The 17,753-nt window shown below is 40.9% G+C and overlaps 1 protein-coding gene across 1 annotated transcript; it reads left to right on the top strand.

Annotated features, from left to right (window-relative positions):
• Nucleotides 1-11,748: 11,748 nt before the first annotated feature.
• Nucleotides 11,749-16,579, top strand: LOC147861434 (U2 small nuclear ribonucleoprotein B'' 2-like). Its single transcript, XM_087322832.1, has 5 exons — nt 11,749-11,898; nt 12,719-12,891; nt 15,449-15,542; nt 15,635-15,696; nt 15,970-16,579. The coding sequence occupies exons 1-5, from the start codon at nt 11,826-11,828 to the stop codon at nt 16,255-16,257; spliced, it is 690 nt and encodes a 229-aa protein (XP_087178958.1). The 5' UTR covers nt 11,749-11,825; the 3' UTR covers nt 16,258-16,579.
• Nucleotides 16,580-17,753: the final 1,174 nt, after the last annotated feature.

Raw genomic sequence — 17,753 nt, 5'->3', positions numbered from 1 at the left:
TCACCATTAAGAAACTGTGCAAAGTGTATTGAGAATGAGAGAGAGAGAGAGAGACAAAGACAAAGATAATGAGTGCCCAAATGGATGTAGCTTAGTTGGTAAGGTTGCCCAACGGAGACCATGCGGTCATGGGTTCAATCCCTACATTCCACAGTGGCATCTAGTGAATTAAGAGATATATATGAAGTATATAATACAGAGAACCCAAGACCCAGTGTTTGTAGTGTTAACAACTTACCACTAGGGTAAGCTAATTACGAGAGAGAGAAACTCATGCCCATAGAATGTCTTTATGGTTGATTGTGAGTCATATTCACGTCCATAATATAGCAAATCGATAAAATATATTGTTGATATAATGGTCATCTTAACTATGATAGATCGATAAAATGGGTTGGTTACTATGAAACTTCCCAGCCCACTTAATTGGCACAACATTTCATAAGACAAGATGGGGACAAGTATACATGGTTTGGTGATTGGGAGGGGAGAGGAGAAGAGGATGATGTGTGGGGGGTGATGGATTCAACCCAGCCCCAACTATGACACCTTCACTCGATTTTCATTCCTTTGCCACTATATACCACCACATGTCTTTGCTTGTCATACCTAACTACACCTCATTGTCTTGTTGTAGCCCAAACACCTATGTACCTTCCCCCATATACGGCCACCCATTTGCACACCAATCCATTGCTAGCTCAGCCTCACATTTTCCCTCTTTCCCCTCAACCCAACTCCTATACGCATAACTCTTAGCACCCATGTTATCCTAAACATCACATATCCTATATTTGGTGACGATTCCAACTGCATACCTCCTATGGCACATATTTACTCCCCTTACCAACGCTCTTACCCCCACCCTCACAACAAGTCGTGGCCCTTATCATGTATATCCTCACTCCGTTCTCCCACGCCACACCGCTCCACCCACTACCCTCAAACACACAACCTTTTTCCTCACTCCAGTGAACCCAACCTTACCAATAACACATTATATTGAATAGTTGTGAGGCTCAATCCTTACTAATGTTGCCTTTCATAAAGCCTTTTCATTCAATCACCCTTTTGCACACCAACAATTGCCACTCCCATCACAAGCATAGACTGTTCCATAACAACAATTCAAAAATGGTTGGACATCGTTGATTTCATATATTGTTGTTAGATCAAAAGCATAGAGTCGGTTGACTAACCACCCAATTGATTTGACAATCAACATGTAGCCACAACTCCTCTTGCACTTTGATTTCTACAACTTGGCCCTTCTTCTTACTCGGCTATATTCTTTTTATCTCAATATCATAGATGCATGACGTATATACTTGCTCTTGTTCCTTGCCCTATATAACGATAAAGTGTGTGATGTATCCATGTCCTACATTTGTCCCCGTTGAGTCTAGGAATTGCCTCCACAATGTCCCAAATCTGCTCATCAAACCTCTAGGCACACGATCCCCCTTGACACCTTCATTGATTCACACATTGACCACTAATTTCAATAGTAGTTCACAACCCACCCATCAAGCATATGCACTACTCTATTTGTACCCTCTCCCTTGCTCAATTATTTCATTACTAAGAGAATGTGTCCTATGATTCTCATCAATTAGTCTGCCTTTCCCCACCCTAGTCATAATAAACCCATAGAAAGTCAAGATGCTCCAAATCCTGGAAAATTTCATTGGTGAATACATCAATATCCTTGATAGTAAAATCCAAAGAACATCTCATCTTTTCACATCGTTGTGACTTCTCCTCACCTCACCTACATTCAAGCATTCACATTTCCACTAGTATGGCCTCGAATTTGATCTCAATAAAGGCCTCTCCAGGCACCAAATGGTCGATCTCTATGCATAGTTAACTATCCAATCAACAAGAGTTTGAAATCATGGTCAATACATGGCTCATATTGATCAAGGATTGACCAAGCTAGCACTGGACGCTCTCTAACCACCCCAAGGATAGACTTGTACTTGGTTTGTGTAGGGTAAGGATATGGAAAGTTCTGTCAATCGAGGAAGGTTGTTGGTGGCAACACCTAAAGGTACTAGAAGTGAGAATGCTAACACAAGTAACCCATGTTCTAACCACAAACATATGCATGGAATGAAATAGAATACGCATAACAATGGGGCATAAAATCCTCAACATCCTATCTATCATGTTATTAGACACAAGTGCTCAACCCGTCGAGGTGGTAACATGCAAAAATATGACAAAGACATCACAAAAGTCAAGAATGTGCATGATAAGATATTACCAAAACCTACTTGAAACATTGGGTGCAAGTTACAAAAACTAGTAAGAGTAAAACCCTCTCGTATGGTTGGATGCTCGAGATCATCAAATGGTTTAAACGACAGGGAGTAAAAGTTCTTTTGGAGCTATCATGTAATGCAATGAAGTATATGATCGTCTAGGATAGATTACTAAAGGCATTTGAGGTTAAGTGAAAATATATTAAAATATCAAGATTGGAATATTACAATGCAAATGTCAACCATCAATGTTGTCCTCGATAGAAGGTAAAGATGCTAGAATGTATCCAATCACATTTTACTACCCCCGTATACCTCGCCCTAATAGAGTTTTGACACTTCTTTGAGCTTTCTCAGACAAGTTAGGTGTTGAGGTAGCATCATTTCATCATCACTGAAGTATGATGATCTGTATACTATGTAATAGACAAATATTTTTTAGCGTTCATAGAGAGGCCAATGAAAACATAACGAAAAATCAATATCAACTAGTTATCACGTGCTCAATATGTAAATTGTGAGAGTTGCGAAGAATCATCAACAATCATGATAATTTAAGTGTTGTACTCAAATCTCCACCAAGAAGAGTGAGCACCTATGTAATAGTTATGCACACATAACGTAGGTGAGGGTAGGTCACTAATATTTACAAAACATAAGTGAAGTGTACATTCACCGATGTTAGAAAGAGACTAATGTGATTAGATAAAAGGAATGATTGGTGCATGCACTATCATGATCTTGACAAGCGACAAATGGGGAGTCTTTTAGAAAAACATATATATTCAAGGGGCATAGGAAGAAGGATAACTATGAGGCCTAGCTATGCTCATAAAACACATTACTTCGAAAGGCTAAAGTCTCGATATACTAGTGATGTGATTTCGGCTTTCATCGCAACATCTGTGTTATCTATTCCAAGGTATTAGTCATCTTAATATCAATTGGTATGAGACATAAGCGGTAGGTTGGCTATGTCTTAATCATAGCTCAAGGGTGGTAGGGAGAATCATGTTCTTCTATCCAAACTATTCACCTTTCTTTTACTTTTATTTGGTTTATTGATAGTAATGGACTCCTAACAAGCCTAGCCCAAGGCACTTGTCATGCTAACATCCGTTAATATGGTACATCAATGATAAGTTGGTTATGTCTTAATCAAAACTTCGGAGTAGTCATGAGGATCAGGTTCTTCTATCAAACCTATTCACCTTTTGTTTACTTTTATTTGGTCTATTGATTAGTAATAGACTCTTATCAATAACCTACCATCTTAGGAAGGATTCATCCCCAAACAACATTTGACTGAAGGAATGTCCAGAGCAATGTAATCGACACTAAAAAGAACAACACATTAACTCAATCTAATTCATAATATAAATTTTTGTTGCATAGAATCCAAGTCATTCCTCATTATTATTTTTTAGTAATTATTTTATTAATAGTGGGAAACCTCAAAGTGAGGTGAAAACCCACAAAGAATAAAGAAAAATATACAAGTGTCGATTAGACACTAAAGAGCTTAAAAGCACTCAAAGTAAAGATTATAGATTTGTAGTGTGATGTCTCTAAGTTGCAAACAATCAAATAGAGATTGCCTGAGGGATTGCTTAAAAAAGCTAACTTCATGCATTTGGTTTCGATTAAAGACCTTATTATTGCGGGCTGTCCAAATGGTCCATAGTGCCCAAAATCGTGTCCATTGGAGAAAATAGGCATTGTTGGATAGGGCGCATGGAATTTGTCCAAATAGCCAAAAGTGTTTATCAAACCTTCGACCGGGAAATCTGTGATAAAGAGATGTGCTTAGTCTCTGTACAGATGATGTAGTGAATGAACAAGTCCATAATAAGTGTGGGACCGTTTCCAATCGTCCACCACATCTTGCACAATTTGGTGAGGCTATCGATCTCTTTTGAAGATTCGACCTAGTCGGGAGCACACCCAATAGGCATCTCCATAGGAATACCCGTTGCTTAAGTGGAAGACCAGAGCTCCATAAGCTTGTAAGCCTGTTTTTCCACTAGGACTACGTTTTGTGTAGGTTCCATAATGCATTTGCATGTTCGTGAAACCACGGGACAAGTTGCAACAACATATACATTGAATGTGTTGTAATGTTATGCATTGGAATAACAATGTTTTTTTTTTGTAACATCCAATCTTGAATCCTGCGATCTCCATCTAGAGATGGCACAAGTACTAAGGAAAGGGCCAACTTAGTGACTTGATTCCAAATAACACGATGATGTGGCCCAAAACTATAATGATGATACATCATTCTTGTCACGAAACTATCCAAATGATATGAGGGTGATTATGATGCCCTCAAATAGTATGGATTAGTTGTTGGATTGCATGTTAACTTCAACAAGTCCAAACTTCTACCCTTCACACCATATAGTTGGCATCAACTTTTGTGACCAAGTCAAGTTGTTAGCCCAAATGAAATGGTTGGACATCTTGGCTATGTCGAATACAAGTGTATAATGGACGTATTCACACTATCCCTTTGGGCCATTTGTGTAATTAGCATAAATGGTAGTTGCCCTAAGTCGGTCACTATATATATTGACCTTGTAACCTTTTTGCAAGGTTGGGTGTTGTATTATTGCTTTGTGGAATAAGAAGTCTTTTGTCTCTCTCTCTCTCTCTCTCTCTCTCTCTCTCTCTCTCTCTCTCTCTCTCTGTGCAACGACTAGAAACTGTCATACGCAGGTATTCAGCACTAATCGAATGCTTCTTGATCTTCCGCATAGACGACCTCGTCTGCAACATCTGGTATCAGAGCCTGCACAGTAGTCGGTCCTTCAATCCGCTGTCGGCCGTCGTCTCAGCCTGCACAGCATTCGGTTTCCTGTGTCATTCGAAGAAGAGAGAAGAAGAAGAGAAACGAGGCTTGCATCTCATCGCGTTAGATCATCTTCGCTTGGAGTAAGCCAGCAGGTTGTACTCTATCCCTTGTGATCGTAACCGCTCGAGGTGAAATCCCCTTGTGCAACATTGACACAATCGTGCTCCATTCGGTTAAACGGCATCCGAAGAGGTCATCAAACGCTGCTCGCCGCTCATTGTAACCACTCGGTGCAGATCGGTCTCAAGACAACAACCCAAATTCGTGCTTCATCTGGCTGATCGACATTCGGGAGGATCAGTTGGATCCGTCTCTCTCGTTGCTGCAGTCAACCGAAGCAGAATCGGTCCAGATAATCGGTTTTAATAATCGGTATTCGGCATATATATCTGAAGCGAACCGGGCTCACTCCGACTCGGCAACATTCGGGAAGACCAGTCGGTTCTGTCCCTCAAGCTACCGGAGTCAATTCGAGCAAGTTCCGAAGCCGAACCGACTCGGGTTCAAATCCGACTAGAACGATATCGGGTGAGCCAACCGGCTGCACTCCAACAAGGTTCGTAGTCAACTTCGAACCGAGCTTCGTCAACCGAAACCGAATTTGATGGCATCAACATCCGGCTCGTCAGAAATGAGTCTACGAAAGTTCGATGGATCGAACTTCAACTTCTGGAAGGAGCAAATGCAGGACTATCTCATAGTCAAGGGGCAAATCGATCCCATCGAAAATGAAGAACCTCCAGAAGGATACAAACCAATTGAGTGGCAGAAGCTGGACAGAATCGTCCGCGCCACGATTCGGATGCACCTATCGGAATCGGTATACTTTACGGTGCAATCGTGTACGACAGCATTCGAACTGTGGAAAACACTGTCGGACACCTACGAAAAGAAGGTCGCTGCAACGAAGATGTTTCTGATCCGGCGCCTCTACAACTTGCGGATGAAAGAATCCGATTCGGTTCAAGCACATCTCAACGAGTACGAAAGCATAAGCTCCCAAATCTCATCACAGGGGACGGCAATCGAGGATGAACTCAGAGCAATGATACTCATGAGCAGCCTTCCCTCATCATGGGAAACTTTCGTCACAACCGTGTGCAACGCACGCGTCAACCACGGCTGTTAAATACTCCGAAGTCACGAGCGCAATCCTGACCGAAGCAGCTCGGAGAAAGTCTTTCGCCAAAGACTCAACAGACGACGCTTATGTAGTACAAGGTTCGACAGACCGATCGAACATACGAGGAAGAGATTCCTCACGACCGCCGAACAATCAGCGAAGACGGAGCCAGTCACGGGATAACCGAATCTGCAATTACTGCAAGAAACCCGGACACATCAAAGCCGACTGCCGCGCACTCAAGAACAAGAATGACAAGTCTCAGAGATCAGACAAGAAGAGTGGCCGGCATGAGGAGATCAATTACGTCAGCTTCTCAGCTGATGTGCTACTAGACGACCCGAATATACTATCAATCGAAAATCCAGTCGGATCAGAAGTTCTACTCACGACTGAAGAATCGAGCACATGGCTCTTAGATTCGGGCGCGTCATTTCACGTGACTCCTCATCGATCCCAATTTCGGCAATATACGATCCGTCACTCCGACTCAGTTCGAGTCGGCAACTCACAACACTGTGACATCATCGGAATCGGCACAGTAGAGCTCAACCTTGCAGGCGGCTCTACACTTGTACTCCACAATGTCCGACATGTACCCGAGCTCTCAAGGCCATTGATCTCAGTCGGACAACTAGATGAAGACGGCATTCGTGCCGGTTTTTCTTCGGGAGGGTGGACACTCCACAGGGGGAACCTCCTGCTTGCTAGAGGACCCAAGATACACTCCCTGTATCCGTTACATGTTACGCTCAGAGAGGGTAACCTGTTTTTGGTGGATATTCCTGTGTCATCACTATGGCACAGAAGATTAGGACACCTCAACAAGGCCGGCATCACGCACCTATCTAGAGTCGGATACATCCCCAAACTCTCCTTCTCCGACCATCAATTCTGCGAGCATTGCCAGTATGGCAAACAAGTAGCCGCATCACACCCGACATCAGCACCAAGAGAAACGAGACCTCTCGATTTAGTCCACTCGGACGTCTGTGGCCCAATGCCGCATCAGTCTCTTGGCGGTGCCTCTTACTTCGTCACTTTTATTGACGATTCGACTCGAAAGGTGTGGGCTTATCCAATTCGCACCAAAGATCGGGTCTTCTCGATCTTCTCAGATTGGCTCGCTATGGTAGAAAATCAAACCGACCGAAAGCTGAAATGCTTTCGGACAGACAATGGGGGAGAGTTCAAATCCGAAGAATTCGTCAAATTCTGCCGACAACGCGGCATCCGACGTGAATTTACGGCACCACACAGTCCGGAGCAAAACGGGATTGCCGAACGCATGAATCGGACAATCCAAGAACGGATAGTTTCCATGCTCCAACACTCCGGACTGTCGGATGGCTTCTGGGCAGAGGCTCTACTCACGGCAGTACACATAATCAATATGTCACCCAGTAGACCTCTAGGACTTCAAATTCCTCAGGAACTATGGATCGGCAGTAAGCCGAATTACGACAAGCTGAGGATCTTCGGATGCGAGGCGTACGCCCTTATTCCGAAAGATGATCGCCGAAAACTTGCACCTCGGTCCAGGAAATGCATTTTCCTTGGATATGGATCCGACGGCGAAATGGGATACCGACTCTGGGATCCCGAACGCAGACAAATCGTCCGAAGTTCGAACGTTGTGTTCAACGAGTCGGCTATGAATCCATCAGTCAAAACACCGATCGAAGTCCGAAGGGTCACATTTTCAGATGTACCGACCCTTCAAGAAGGCCCCGCTCTTAACACACGGTCAGCTTCACGGGTAGCTGAACCTTACACTACCGACTCGGACAACTCTGACTCGGCACAGCCGAATGATTCGGTTTCGGACCATCCGACCTCGATACCCGATGCGACCAGTCCAATCATACCTCGACGATCCGAGAGACTGTCGCAACCTCCGGAGAGGTATTCTCCTGGAATTTTCTTCACCGACGCCGGCGAACCGACGTCTTACGAAGAAGCATCGACATCTGTCGATTCCGCCACCTGGCATCTGGCGATGGAGTCGGAAATGCACTCCATTCGGGCAAACAAGACTTGGGATCTGGTCGAATTACCTAGGAACCGACGTGCTCTCCCTTGCAAGTGGGTTTATCGACTAAAAGAGACGTCTGATTCGACCACCCCAAAGTACAAGGCCAGATTAGTTGCGAAGGGCTTCCGACAAGAATATGGCGTCGACTTCGACGAGATTTTTTCACCAGTGGTGAAAATGACAACCCTTCGTTTTCTGCTCGGCGTAGTGGCAGCCGACAACTTGGAGCTGATTCAGCTAGATGTCAAAACAGCCTTCCTCCATGGTGATCTTGACGAGGAAATTTATATGGAGCAGCCAAAAGGCTTCGTGGCAACTGGCCAAGAACATCTAGTCTGCCGACTCAGGAAGAGTCTATACGGCCTCAAACAGGCACCGCGACAATGGTACAAGAAGTTCGACGACTTCATCCAATCGATCGGCTTCTCAAAAAGCGATGAGGACCATTGTCTTTTTACCAACACAGCTCAAGATGGATCACCCATCTTCCTCATCATCTACGTGGACGACATGCTAATTTCTGGACGCCACGCGGGCGAACTTGCCGATCTCATTCGGCAACTGCGGTTGAAGTTTGCCATGAAGGACCTCGGTCCGGCACGACACATCCTTGGCATGAAGATTAGTCGGCATCGCGATAAACGACATCTTTTTTTGTCTCAGACCGACTATATCGGACGTGTCTTGGAACGCTTCAACATGCAATCAGCCAAATCTGCTTCAACCCCGCTCCCCATGAATCTTCGGCTCTCTCAGCGAGACTGCCCGACATCCGGTCCGGAGGGGGAAGATATGAAGTCGGTACCGTATGCACCGGCAGTCGGCTCCCTTATGTACCTGATGGTCGCGACACGGCCTGATATCTCTCATGCCGTAGGAGTCGTTAGCAGATTTATGCACAATCCTGGCCGATCGCATTGGAACGCAGTCAAGCATGTGTTCAGATATCTGGCTGGCACAAAAGACCACGACATTCTTTTCGGTCCGAACCGAACCTCAGGCGTAGTCGGTTACACCGACTCGGATTTCGCCGGCTGTATAGACAGTCGGAAATCAACAACCGAATACTGCTTCAAATTCGGCAATGGAGCAATCTCGTGGAAGTCGAAACTTCAGGAGTGCACAACGACCTCAACGACCGAAGCAGAATATGTAGCTGCGTCCGACGCAGCAAAAGAAGCTTTGTGGCTCGGTCGGCTGGCGCACACGTTTCGACAAGTCGACCATGACTCGGCTCCAGTTGTCTACAGCGACAGTCAAGGTGCTGTTGCCTTGTCGAAAAATCCGGTTCACCACAACGCCTCCAAACATATCGACGTTCGATATCACTTCGTTCGGGACTGCGTCATTTCAGGGAAAATCGGTCTAGAGAAAATATCCACAACCGACAATGTCGCAGATGGAATGACCAAGTGTCTTTCGGCAGACCGCTTTCGGTTTCTTCGGCATCAGATGGGCGTAACGACAAACCAGTCCGGTTAGAGCCGGACACAGAGCAGGATGGTTCCCGACAACCGACATCATTTCCTTAATGATCGGCTTCAACTGTTCCGACCTGACCAGTTCGGTCTTCTGCCTTCGGACCCTGCCGACTCGAACAAAGCTGATATGTCCGAGAACCTAAGTCTATACCTGTAATCTTAGATAACCCATGTATACGCCCATTACGGGGGAGTGTCGAATACAAGTGTATAATGGACGTATTCACACTATCCCTTTGGGCCATTTGTGTAATTAGCATAAATGGTAGTTGCCCTAAGTCGGTCACTATATATATTGACCTTGTAACCTTTTTGCAAGGTTGGGTGTTGTATTATTGCTTTGTGGAATAAGAAGTCTTTTGTGTCTCTCTCTCTCTCTCTCTCTCTCTCTCTCTCTCTCTCTGTGCAACGACTAGAAACTGTCATACGCAGGTATTCAGCACTAATCGAATGCTTCTTGATCTTCCGCATAGACGACCTCGTCTGCAACAGGCTATCCATTGGGATGGAATGCAACAGGGAAAAGAAAGGCCGAATGGGCTTTGCAAAAAGTGAGACAAAAGCTAAGCTATTGGAAGATTGCAACATGGCCACTCCATGCCGTATTACTTAATTATGATTGATTGGCCGAAACACATGATACAAAAGATTAACGAAGAAATCATAAGCAACTTTTGGTGCTCTAAGTAGTCGCATAGAGGTATACGACTCCTATCACTAGAGAAGACACACACTCCACGATTGAGTGGAGGGCTAAGTATTCTTAATTTGCATTTGCATATGTTGGCTAGAAAAGCTACTTTATTGCCAAAATTTGTTGAAAAAACATTGCCTTGGGCGAGAATGCTATATGATATGTTTGATCATTTGAAAACCAAGTGATTTGGCTCATGGGATACTAACCATTGGGATGTAGTGTTTGGAAAGCTTGACGGGCACATCAAAGGTTGTCCATTTAGCTCAAAGCTTCTAAAGCACTGGAAGGAAGTATTGCACCACATAAAATAGTGAGGTAGGAATTTAGAATCAGGGAACTCTTTACGCCTTGAAAGCATACATTGGAGTGCTATATTCCCATAGTCACTAGCTGAACAAGAGCCTAGGAAAGCTTATTTCTTAGCAAAGACGGGCCTGAAATCAATTGCATATGTGGTAAATGACCAAGGTCCCTTATCGCCATTCCTCATTAAGATTAACAAACTATATATTTCATTTATAGTTTTCCTAAACAATGCAATCCCACTTTTCAATAAGATTGGTAATGACTAATGTAAGTTTACAATGATATTAATTAGTATATGCTCAAATTCTAATTCGAAACTTAAGTGACAAATTGAGTATTTGACAAATTAAGACAACCATCCACTTTCTAGGTACAACAATGAAATATTGTAATTAACATAACATCTTGCTTGATGATTGTATATATGAGTGTTGACCCTTGGTACTTTCATAGATTATTGGGCATAATTTTTCCCGAAATTTTGATGCATCAAGCATATTTTGGCAATTTATCCTCACTTATTCAAATGGAACAGGGAAAGAATGAGATCATAAATGACAAAATTGGGAATCAAACACTTATGTTTTCTCCTTCCACGCTACATCAAAGCCGCAGAATTGAGAGAACCCAAGTTCGATCCTCACAATGGTGAGCTCCCCCCCCATCTCATAGATCACAATCAGTCTTTCGTAGACGCCAAAAGGACACCTTTGTACACTCTTAAACTCGTGTTTATATAATATTTAAATGGGGGAGGGGCTTAGAAATTGAAGGTTTTTTTCTTCATTAAAAACCTTGTTTGTGGCATGAAGAGTGAAAAGCTTCTTAAGACCCTAATGACAATAATCCAAATGAATTTATCTAAATATTTGATAGTTCCACATATTTATAAAAGTGCCCCCCTAAACATTGGAAAATATAAAAACAGAGTAATTCTTCTGCAGGAAGCAGTAGCAGCAGCAGAAGAAGACTCTGTGAGAAGAAGAGCAGCAGCAGAAGAAGAAGAAGAAGAAGAAGGAAGGAAGGAAGGAAGCGAAAGACACAGGAAGAGAAAGGATAAAGATGATGCAGGCAGATGTTCCTCCGAATCAGACCATCTACATCAACAATCTCAACGAGAAGATTAAGAAAGAAGGTATCCATTCACACCCACCCTCTCCTCGTCGCTCTTTTTGCCTCTTGCATTTTTGATGTTCTAGGGTTTTATTACTCTCTGAGCTTCTTCTTTTTGAGCAAGCAAGAAGGTATGCACGCCCCTCTTTAAGTTCGCTCCTTTTCTATCTTTTGTTTTTCTAGGGTTTTATTACCCTTTTGGAGTTCTGTTTTTTATTTTGACCTAGCAATGAGGCATGCACACTCTTTTGTTTGCTCTTTTTGCTTTTTTTGCCTCAATATATTTTAGGAAAGGGGGGGATAGTTTCCAAATGAAGAAGGCGATGTATGCAATTTTTCTTTTTTCTTATGATATAGAGCCTTGTTTTTGACCAAGAAGGAAGGTATTCATACAGATTTTTTTCGAAACCTAGTGCATTTTCAGGGTTTTCATTTCTATGAAGATGGACAGTATACTCACAATCTTTCTATTGCGTGTTTTTATTTTTCACTTTTCCTTAAACATAGGGTTTGTTCACACTCATGTTTCTGATGAAGGAGGGTATGAACATGGTCTTTCCTTGAGCTTTTTTGTTGCATTTACTTGGACCTATAAGGTTTATTCAAATTTTAGTTTTCGGTCAAGAAGAAAGTTATCGTTTTTTCTCTCTCTAGATCAAAGGTTTCTTTTTGGAGTATTTAGATTTTAGTTTCTGAACAACAAAGAAGTTATTTTCCTGGGGGTTTCTCTCTGAACTTGATTGATTTCTTTTTTGCCAGATTGGGGGTTTTTATTTGGAGCTCATTATTTCTTCTTTTTTGGTTCTTTCATGAACTTATGTGTTCTTTACCGGATTTTGCAGAATTGAAGAAATCACTGTACGCAGTTTTCTCGCAGTTTGGGAAGATTGTAGACATTATTGCTTGCAAAACATTGAAGCTTCGTGGACAAGCTTGGGTAGTGTTTGAAGATGTCACTTCGGCAACAAATGCATTGAGGCAGATGCAAGATTTCCCTTTCTATGACAAGTCCATGGTATGATATTCAATTAGAGAGAGTAAGGGAAATAATTCTGAAATATTAATGTTCATGGGGCCACAAATTACCCTTGTGACCAAAATTGTTACAATGCACTCTCCCCAGTCATAGGCGAGGAATTTCAAAATAATAGAAGGAAAAAATGTAAAAGCTGAAATGGAATGGAAATCGAAACCAGTCCCCAAATTTCATTGTTTTGATATTCCATGATTTTGGTTCTGTGGTCAAATAGATGAGGAAAGAGCATGCCTAGTGTTGTTGTATGATTCTGTCCTTGTATGATGTCTTAAATGCTGGTACGGTTTTGAAATCATGCTTAATGTCCTGACATGCAAGGCGCTCCAAAGTAACATGTTCTTTCATTTCTGGTATATTATGAAGGATGTAGGCTGTAATTTTTTTTTTTTGTTGCATAATATCATCTTCTATTTTCAAATGTGATGGCACATCTTGCCTTCTTGGACATGGATGTTTGGATGTGAGCTTGGCCATTAACTACTACCCTTGCGATTTTCCCAATATTGGGTATTAATGCCACTGCAATGATACTCGTACTGAGATCTATGTGGCGTTGTTCTCCATTCTATTTTGTGTGGAGGGTTTCCAAAGTGGAACCTGTCCTTATCTTTTGATCTATGTGCACATCCAGATGTTCTTCAATATGCCATCTTCCAAACCATTTCCGGATTTCTTGGACCTAGCTGGCTGAAAGAAAAATCCCACCAATTTCCCTTGCAAAGGCAAATTTGGGGCCTTTTTCTTTCATTCATTGTTTTGGCTTCCACATGTTGTGGCAGCTTTACCCTTGCTTATATAGGTGCATGATCTGAATTTAAGGATCTATTTTGAACTTCAACATTGTGTATTAAATTTAGGACATCAAGTTTGACTAGCACATAGTTGATGACACTAGCCCCCTTGCTTGCCAACAATTATTTAAGGCAGGGAAAGTTTCTATTTCATTGAGAGCTACAAGGTGTGTAGAGTTCATATTTGTCACAAGCGGTGCTTGTGCTCTAATAGTGCAGTCACTTGAGTAGTGTTCTCATTTGGGATCTATTTCTACGAAATCATGCTTGTCATATGGATCATTTGAGATATCTGCCATTTTTTCATGAATATATGCAATACTTGCATTCATATTTCCAATGATCAGCACTTCTCTTCATTCTTTTTGGGCTTACATGCCAAATTTCATCATAATAAAGTCTGAAAATAGCTCGAAGTGTGCATATTTAGCAATGCCCAGACATATACAAGAGATTGAATCATCAGATTTTATTGTGTCTTGTCTGGCTGCCATCAACTGTGTTATTCTAATAATTTGGCTGGCCTACATCCATCACATTGTGGAAACACAAAAGAAAATTTTCATCCTTTATGACTATGAATTTCCAACTAAAGTGATGATGTGCAACAACACTTGGAGAATAACAATGTGAATCTTGTATGTCTTCTAGATCCATCAAATAGTGTAAAAGTAAAGCTACATTTGTCATGCATTATAATTAAGAGGCTACAACTGAAAAAAGAATATGCAACAACATTTGGAGAATCAACAAAGAGAGGTGAAATGGTAATTTAACGGTGGAAGGATTCATGAAAGAAGTGAGCGAGGATCAGGCAATGAGGAGCAAGAAAAGTAATAGGAGACATAACAAGAGAGGATTTAGGAAGGAGGAGAAGCGTGAGGAAAGAGGAAGAGGAAGAGGAGGATCAAGGAGATAGGGAGGAGGACCAGGAAGAGAGGCGCAATAGGATGAGGAATGAAGCAAAATCAACATAAAGGAGAAGGGGAATCAACAAGGAAGAAGTGGGCGCAATGAGAAAGAAGAGTCACATGATCTTTTTCGAGAAAAAGATTAATCAAATACTCATTTTGGTTTTGTTTTTTACCTTTTTATTGTGTGCTCTTCAATGTCATTCTGAAGCATTTTAAACATTTGAAGACATTTCATCTGTGTATTGCAAAATAAAGAGGAAGCAGCACTAAAGAAGGATGTGCAGAGGAGAATATGAGAGTTGCAAAAAAACTGGGTTTTGTTCTATAAAATTTTAAATTCGTTTTTCTTTTCAAAATTTGCACCTTGTATTTTATCTGTGGCTTGAAACATGCAGGCCACCTGAAATACATCATCGTGCTGTTGATTTACTAGGATAATATTTTCCGTTTCCCTGAAATACATCATCACTGTTTACTTCGGAGCTTTATATTTATATTACATATGTTAAAATGCCACATTCACACTTTTTAGAACATACTTAATATGAGCCATCTTATTTATTATCAGAAAGATGCATTCATCTCTCATGTAATAACATCGTTCATTTTGTTTATTAAATAAATAGGCTACCTTTTTGATCTAATTATGATTATTAAAGTTATTCTTTGTTGAATTGACCTAAAATTCTGCGATTCAATGGTGGGATTGTACACAAGACGTTTCATAAAAGTGGAGGGCTGTGCATCTCTTTGATTAATGAGATATGAATTTCTGTTCTTTGTTGTCTCTATTAATGTGCTTCACTATATAATTTTTTGTACTATTACCAGAGAATACAATATGCAAAAACAAAGTCGGATGCCATAGCGAAAGCAGATGGGACCTTTGTGCCCAAGGAGAAGAGAAAGAAGCAAGAAGAAAAAAGTATGTAAATTCGTAGAGTCTAGTGTTGAAGACCTGTACTGCGATATTCTTTTTGTATGTTAAGTTTCTGTGGTATGTTGTTTTTTGTTCAGCTGAGAAACGACGCAAGGATACTCATGGAGAGCCTCATGTTGCATCACAATACGGTGCTGCGGTAAGTGCATTTAGAGTGGAAGTTGTTGAAAGTGTTTTGGTCATTTTCTTAGCTATTGCTCATCTTGGAGCTATTTTATTTTCATTATATTGGTCATAACCTGTGATATTTGTTTTTTGTTATTTCTGAGCTATTCATCATTAATATAGTTCTTTTTTGGAGTTCATCATTGTCAAATTGGGCTTTTGGTCATATTTCATGATCTTTTCACTATCATTATGTTTCATTTCCTGAGCTATATCCTTAACCTTAAAATGAATGTGGTATGTACAGGTACCACCTCAATTTCAAGCACCGAAGCCTGTTGTTCCTGATGCACCGGCCCTTCCGAACAGTATACTTTTTGTGCAAAATCTGCCCCATGAAGCCAACTCTATGATGTTGCAAATGTTATTCCAACAATTTCCAGGGTTTAAAGAAGTTCGAATGATTGAAGCGAAACCAGGTATTGCTTTTGTGGAGTATGGAGATGAGATGCAAGCAACAACTTCACTGCAAGCTCTTCAGAACTTCAAGATCACACCACAAAACCCTATGCAAATCACGTATGCTAAAAAATAGAGTTGTGGTGTTTGTGATAGACTGAAGCTTGTTTTGTTTCATATTCAGGCTTTTACGTCAAATATTGAAAGAATGTAAGGAAATATCTACCTGGCAAGGTCCAGATCCTGTTAACAACAAACTTGTGTTGTAGAGTTTATGGCATTCTTCTCACATTTACTTATCCTTCTGTTTTGACACTATAACATTCTCTGTAGCTCTGGAATCTCAAAAGTACTTAGGTGGATGTATTGATAAGTAGACTTAATACAGCCAGTCGGGTTTGTGAACAGTCTGAAAGTTTATTGAAGATTGTCTCTCTAATTTACGTGTGCCTTAAATCTCTCCTTTACATCGAACCTCGATTGTATTTGTGCTATATGACAAGGTAACAGAATAGTACTACATTGTGTGAAAGCCACCATGGACGTATCATGTGATTGTAATCTGTGGTTTTATAATTGGGGTAAAACTGAAAGTACAATACATATAATTGGGGTAAAATCGTAAGTAAAATACATACTTCAGAAGTAATGCCCATAGAAAAATTATTGAAGAATTGTTGATGTTTTATTTTGTTACCACAAATTTCTAATTCCTTGCTTAGTTCTATATTATTTTCCTTTTGAATGTTGTGAATGGCAGATTTTGTAGTAGTAGAATTTGGTTTTTGATTGTACAAAATTTAGAGAGCAAAGTTGTTGCATTAAATCTTGATCAGTTTTGGTAACATGAGCTTGTTAATATTGAATGATAAGAGATTTAGATTTCTGTGAATGTAAAAAAGCAATGTTTGTATGTGTTTACATTATTTATTGGAACGTAGGGACAACAGAAGGAAATGAATCAGATTATTGTATTGAGTTGTTCAACAATTAGGGGCATCCACTTATGCAATGTTTAATTGGATTATGATCATATGATATGTTGTTTCCTTTAAAAAAGTTTGCGATTGTCATCATTGAAATTCAGTCAACATTTTAATGAAACATTTGCTAGACAATGCACCAACGTAAGATAAGATATCGATTGCAAATGTAAAATGTGATGCATTGCTTCTTTGTAAGAGTGATAAATCATGCTTCCAACTACTAGTAGAGGAGCATAGAAAGTCCCACCACTAAAAAATGGAAACCTTATTAATTAGAAGTACAAAATGATAAATTTGTTTCTTTTTACTTTTGGAAGTAGCCTATTATGAACAATAGATTGCCTCTTGCTCAGACATTACAAAGTCGAATGTGATGTACTACCTCTTGTTTGCGATTGTACTATTAATCATGAATTAACACAAATGAGATTTGGGTAAAAAAGAGAAGACCAATCATGAATCATCTCTATAATTAAAATGAATACAATCTTTTCACGCTAAGAGAAAAGGTCAAGTGAATTAGGTGTCAAAACATGACACACTCCCAATTATTCATGAAGTTTGCTGCTTGAAACCGAAAAGAAAATCATTTGAGCTTTGCTTGATTCACAGTTCTTGGCAAGAGGATGATGGATATTGCCTTCTT

The sequence above is a fragment of the Azolla caroliniana genome, unplaced genomic scaffold (assembly GCF_043228905.1).
Source record: "Azolla caroliniana isolate FFs.n. ecotype wild unplaced genomic scaffold, voAzoCaro1.0.p SCAF_7, whole genome shotgun sequence".
NCBI lineage: Eukaryota > Viridiplantae > Streptophyta > Polypodiopsida > Salviniales > Salviniaceae > Azolla > Azolla caroliniana.
This window is presented reverse-complemented; position numbering and strand designations above follow the sequence as displayed.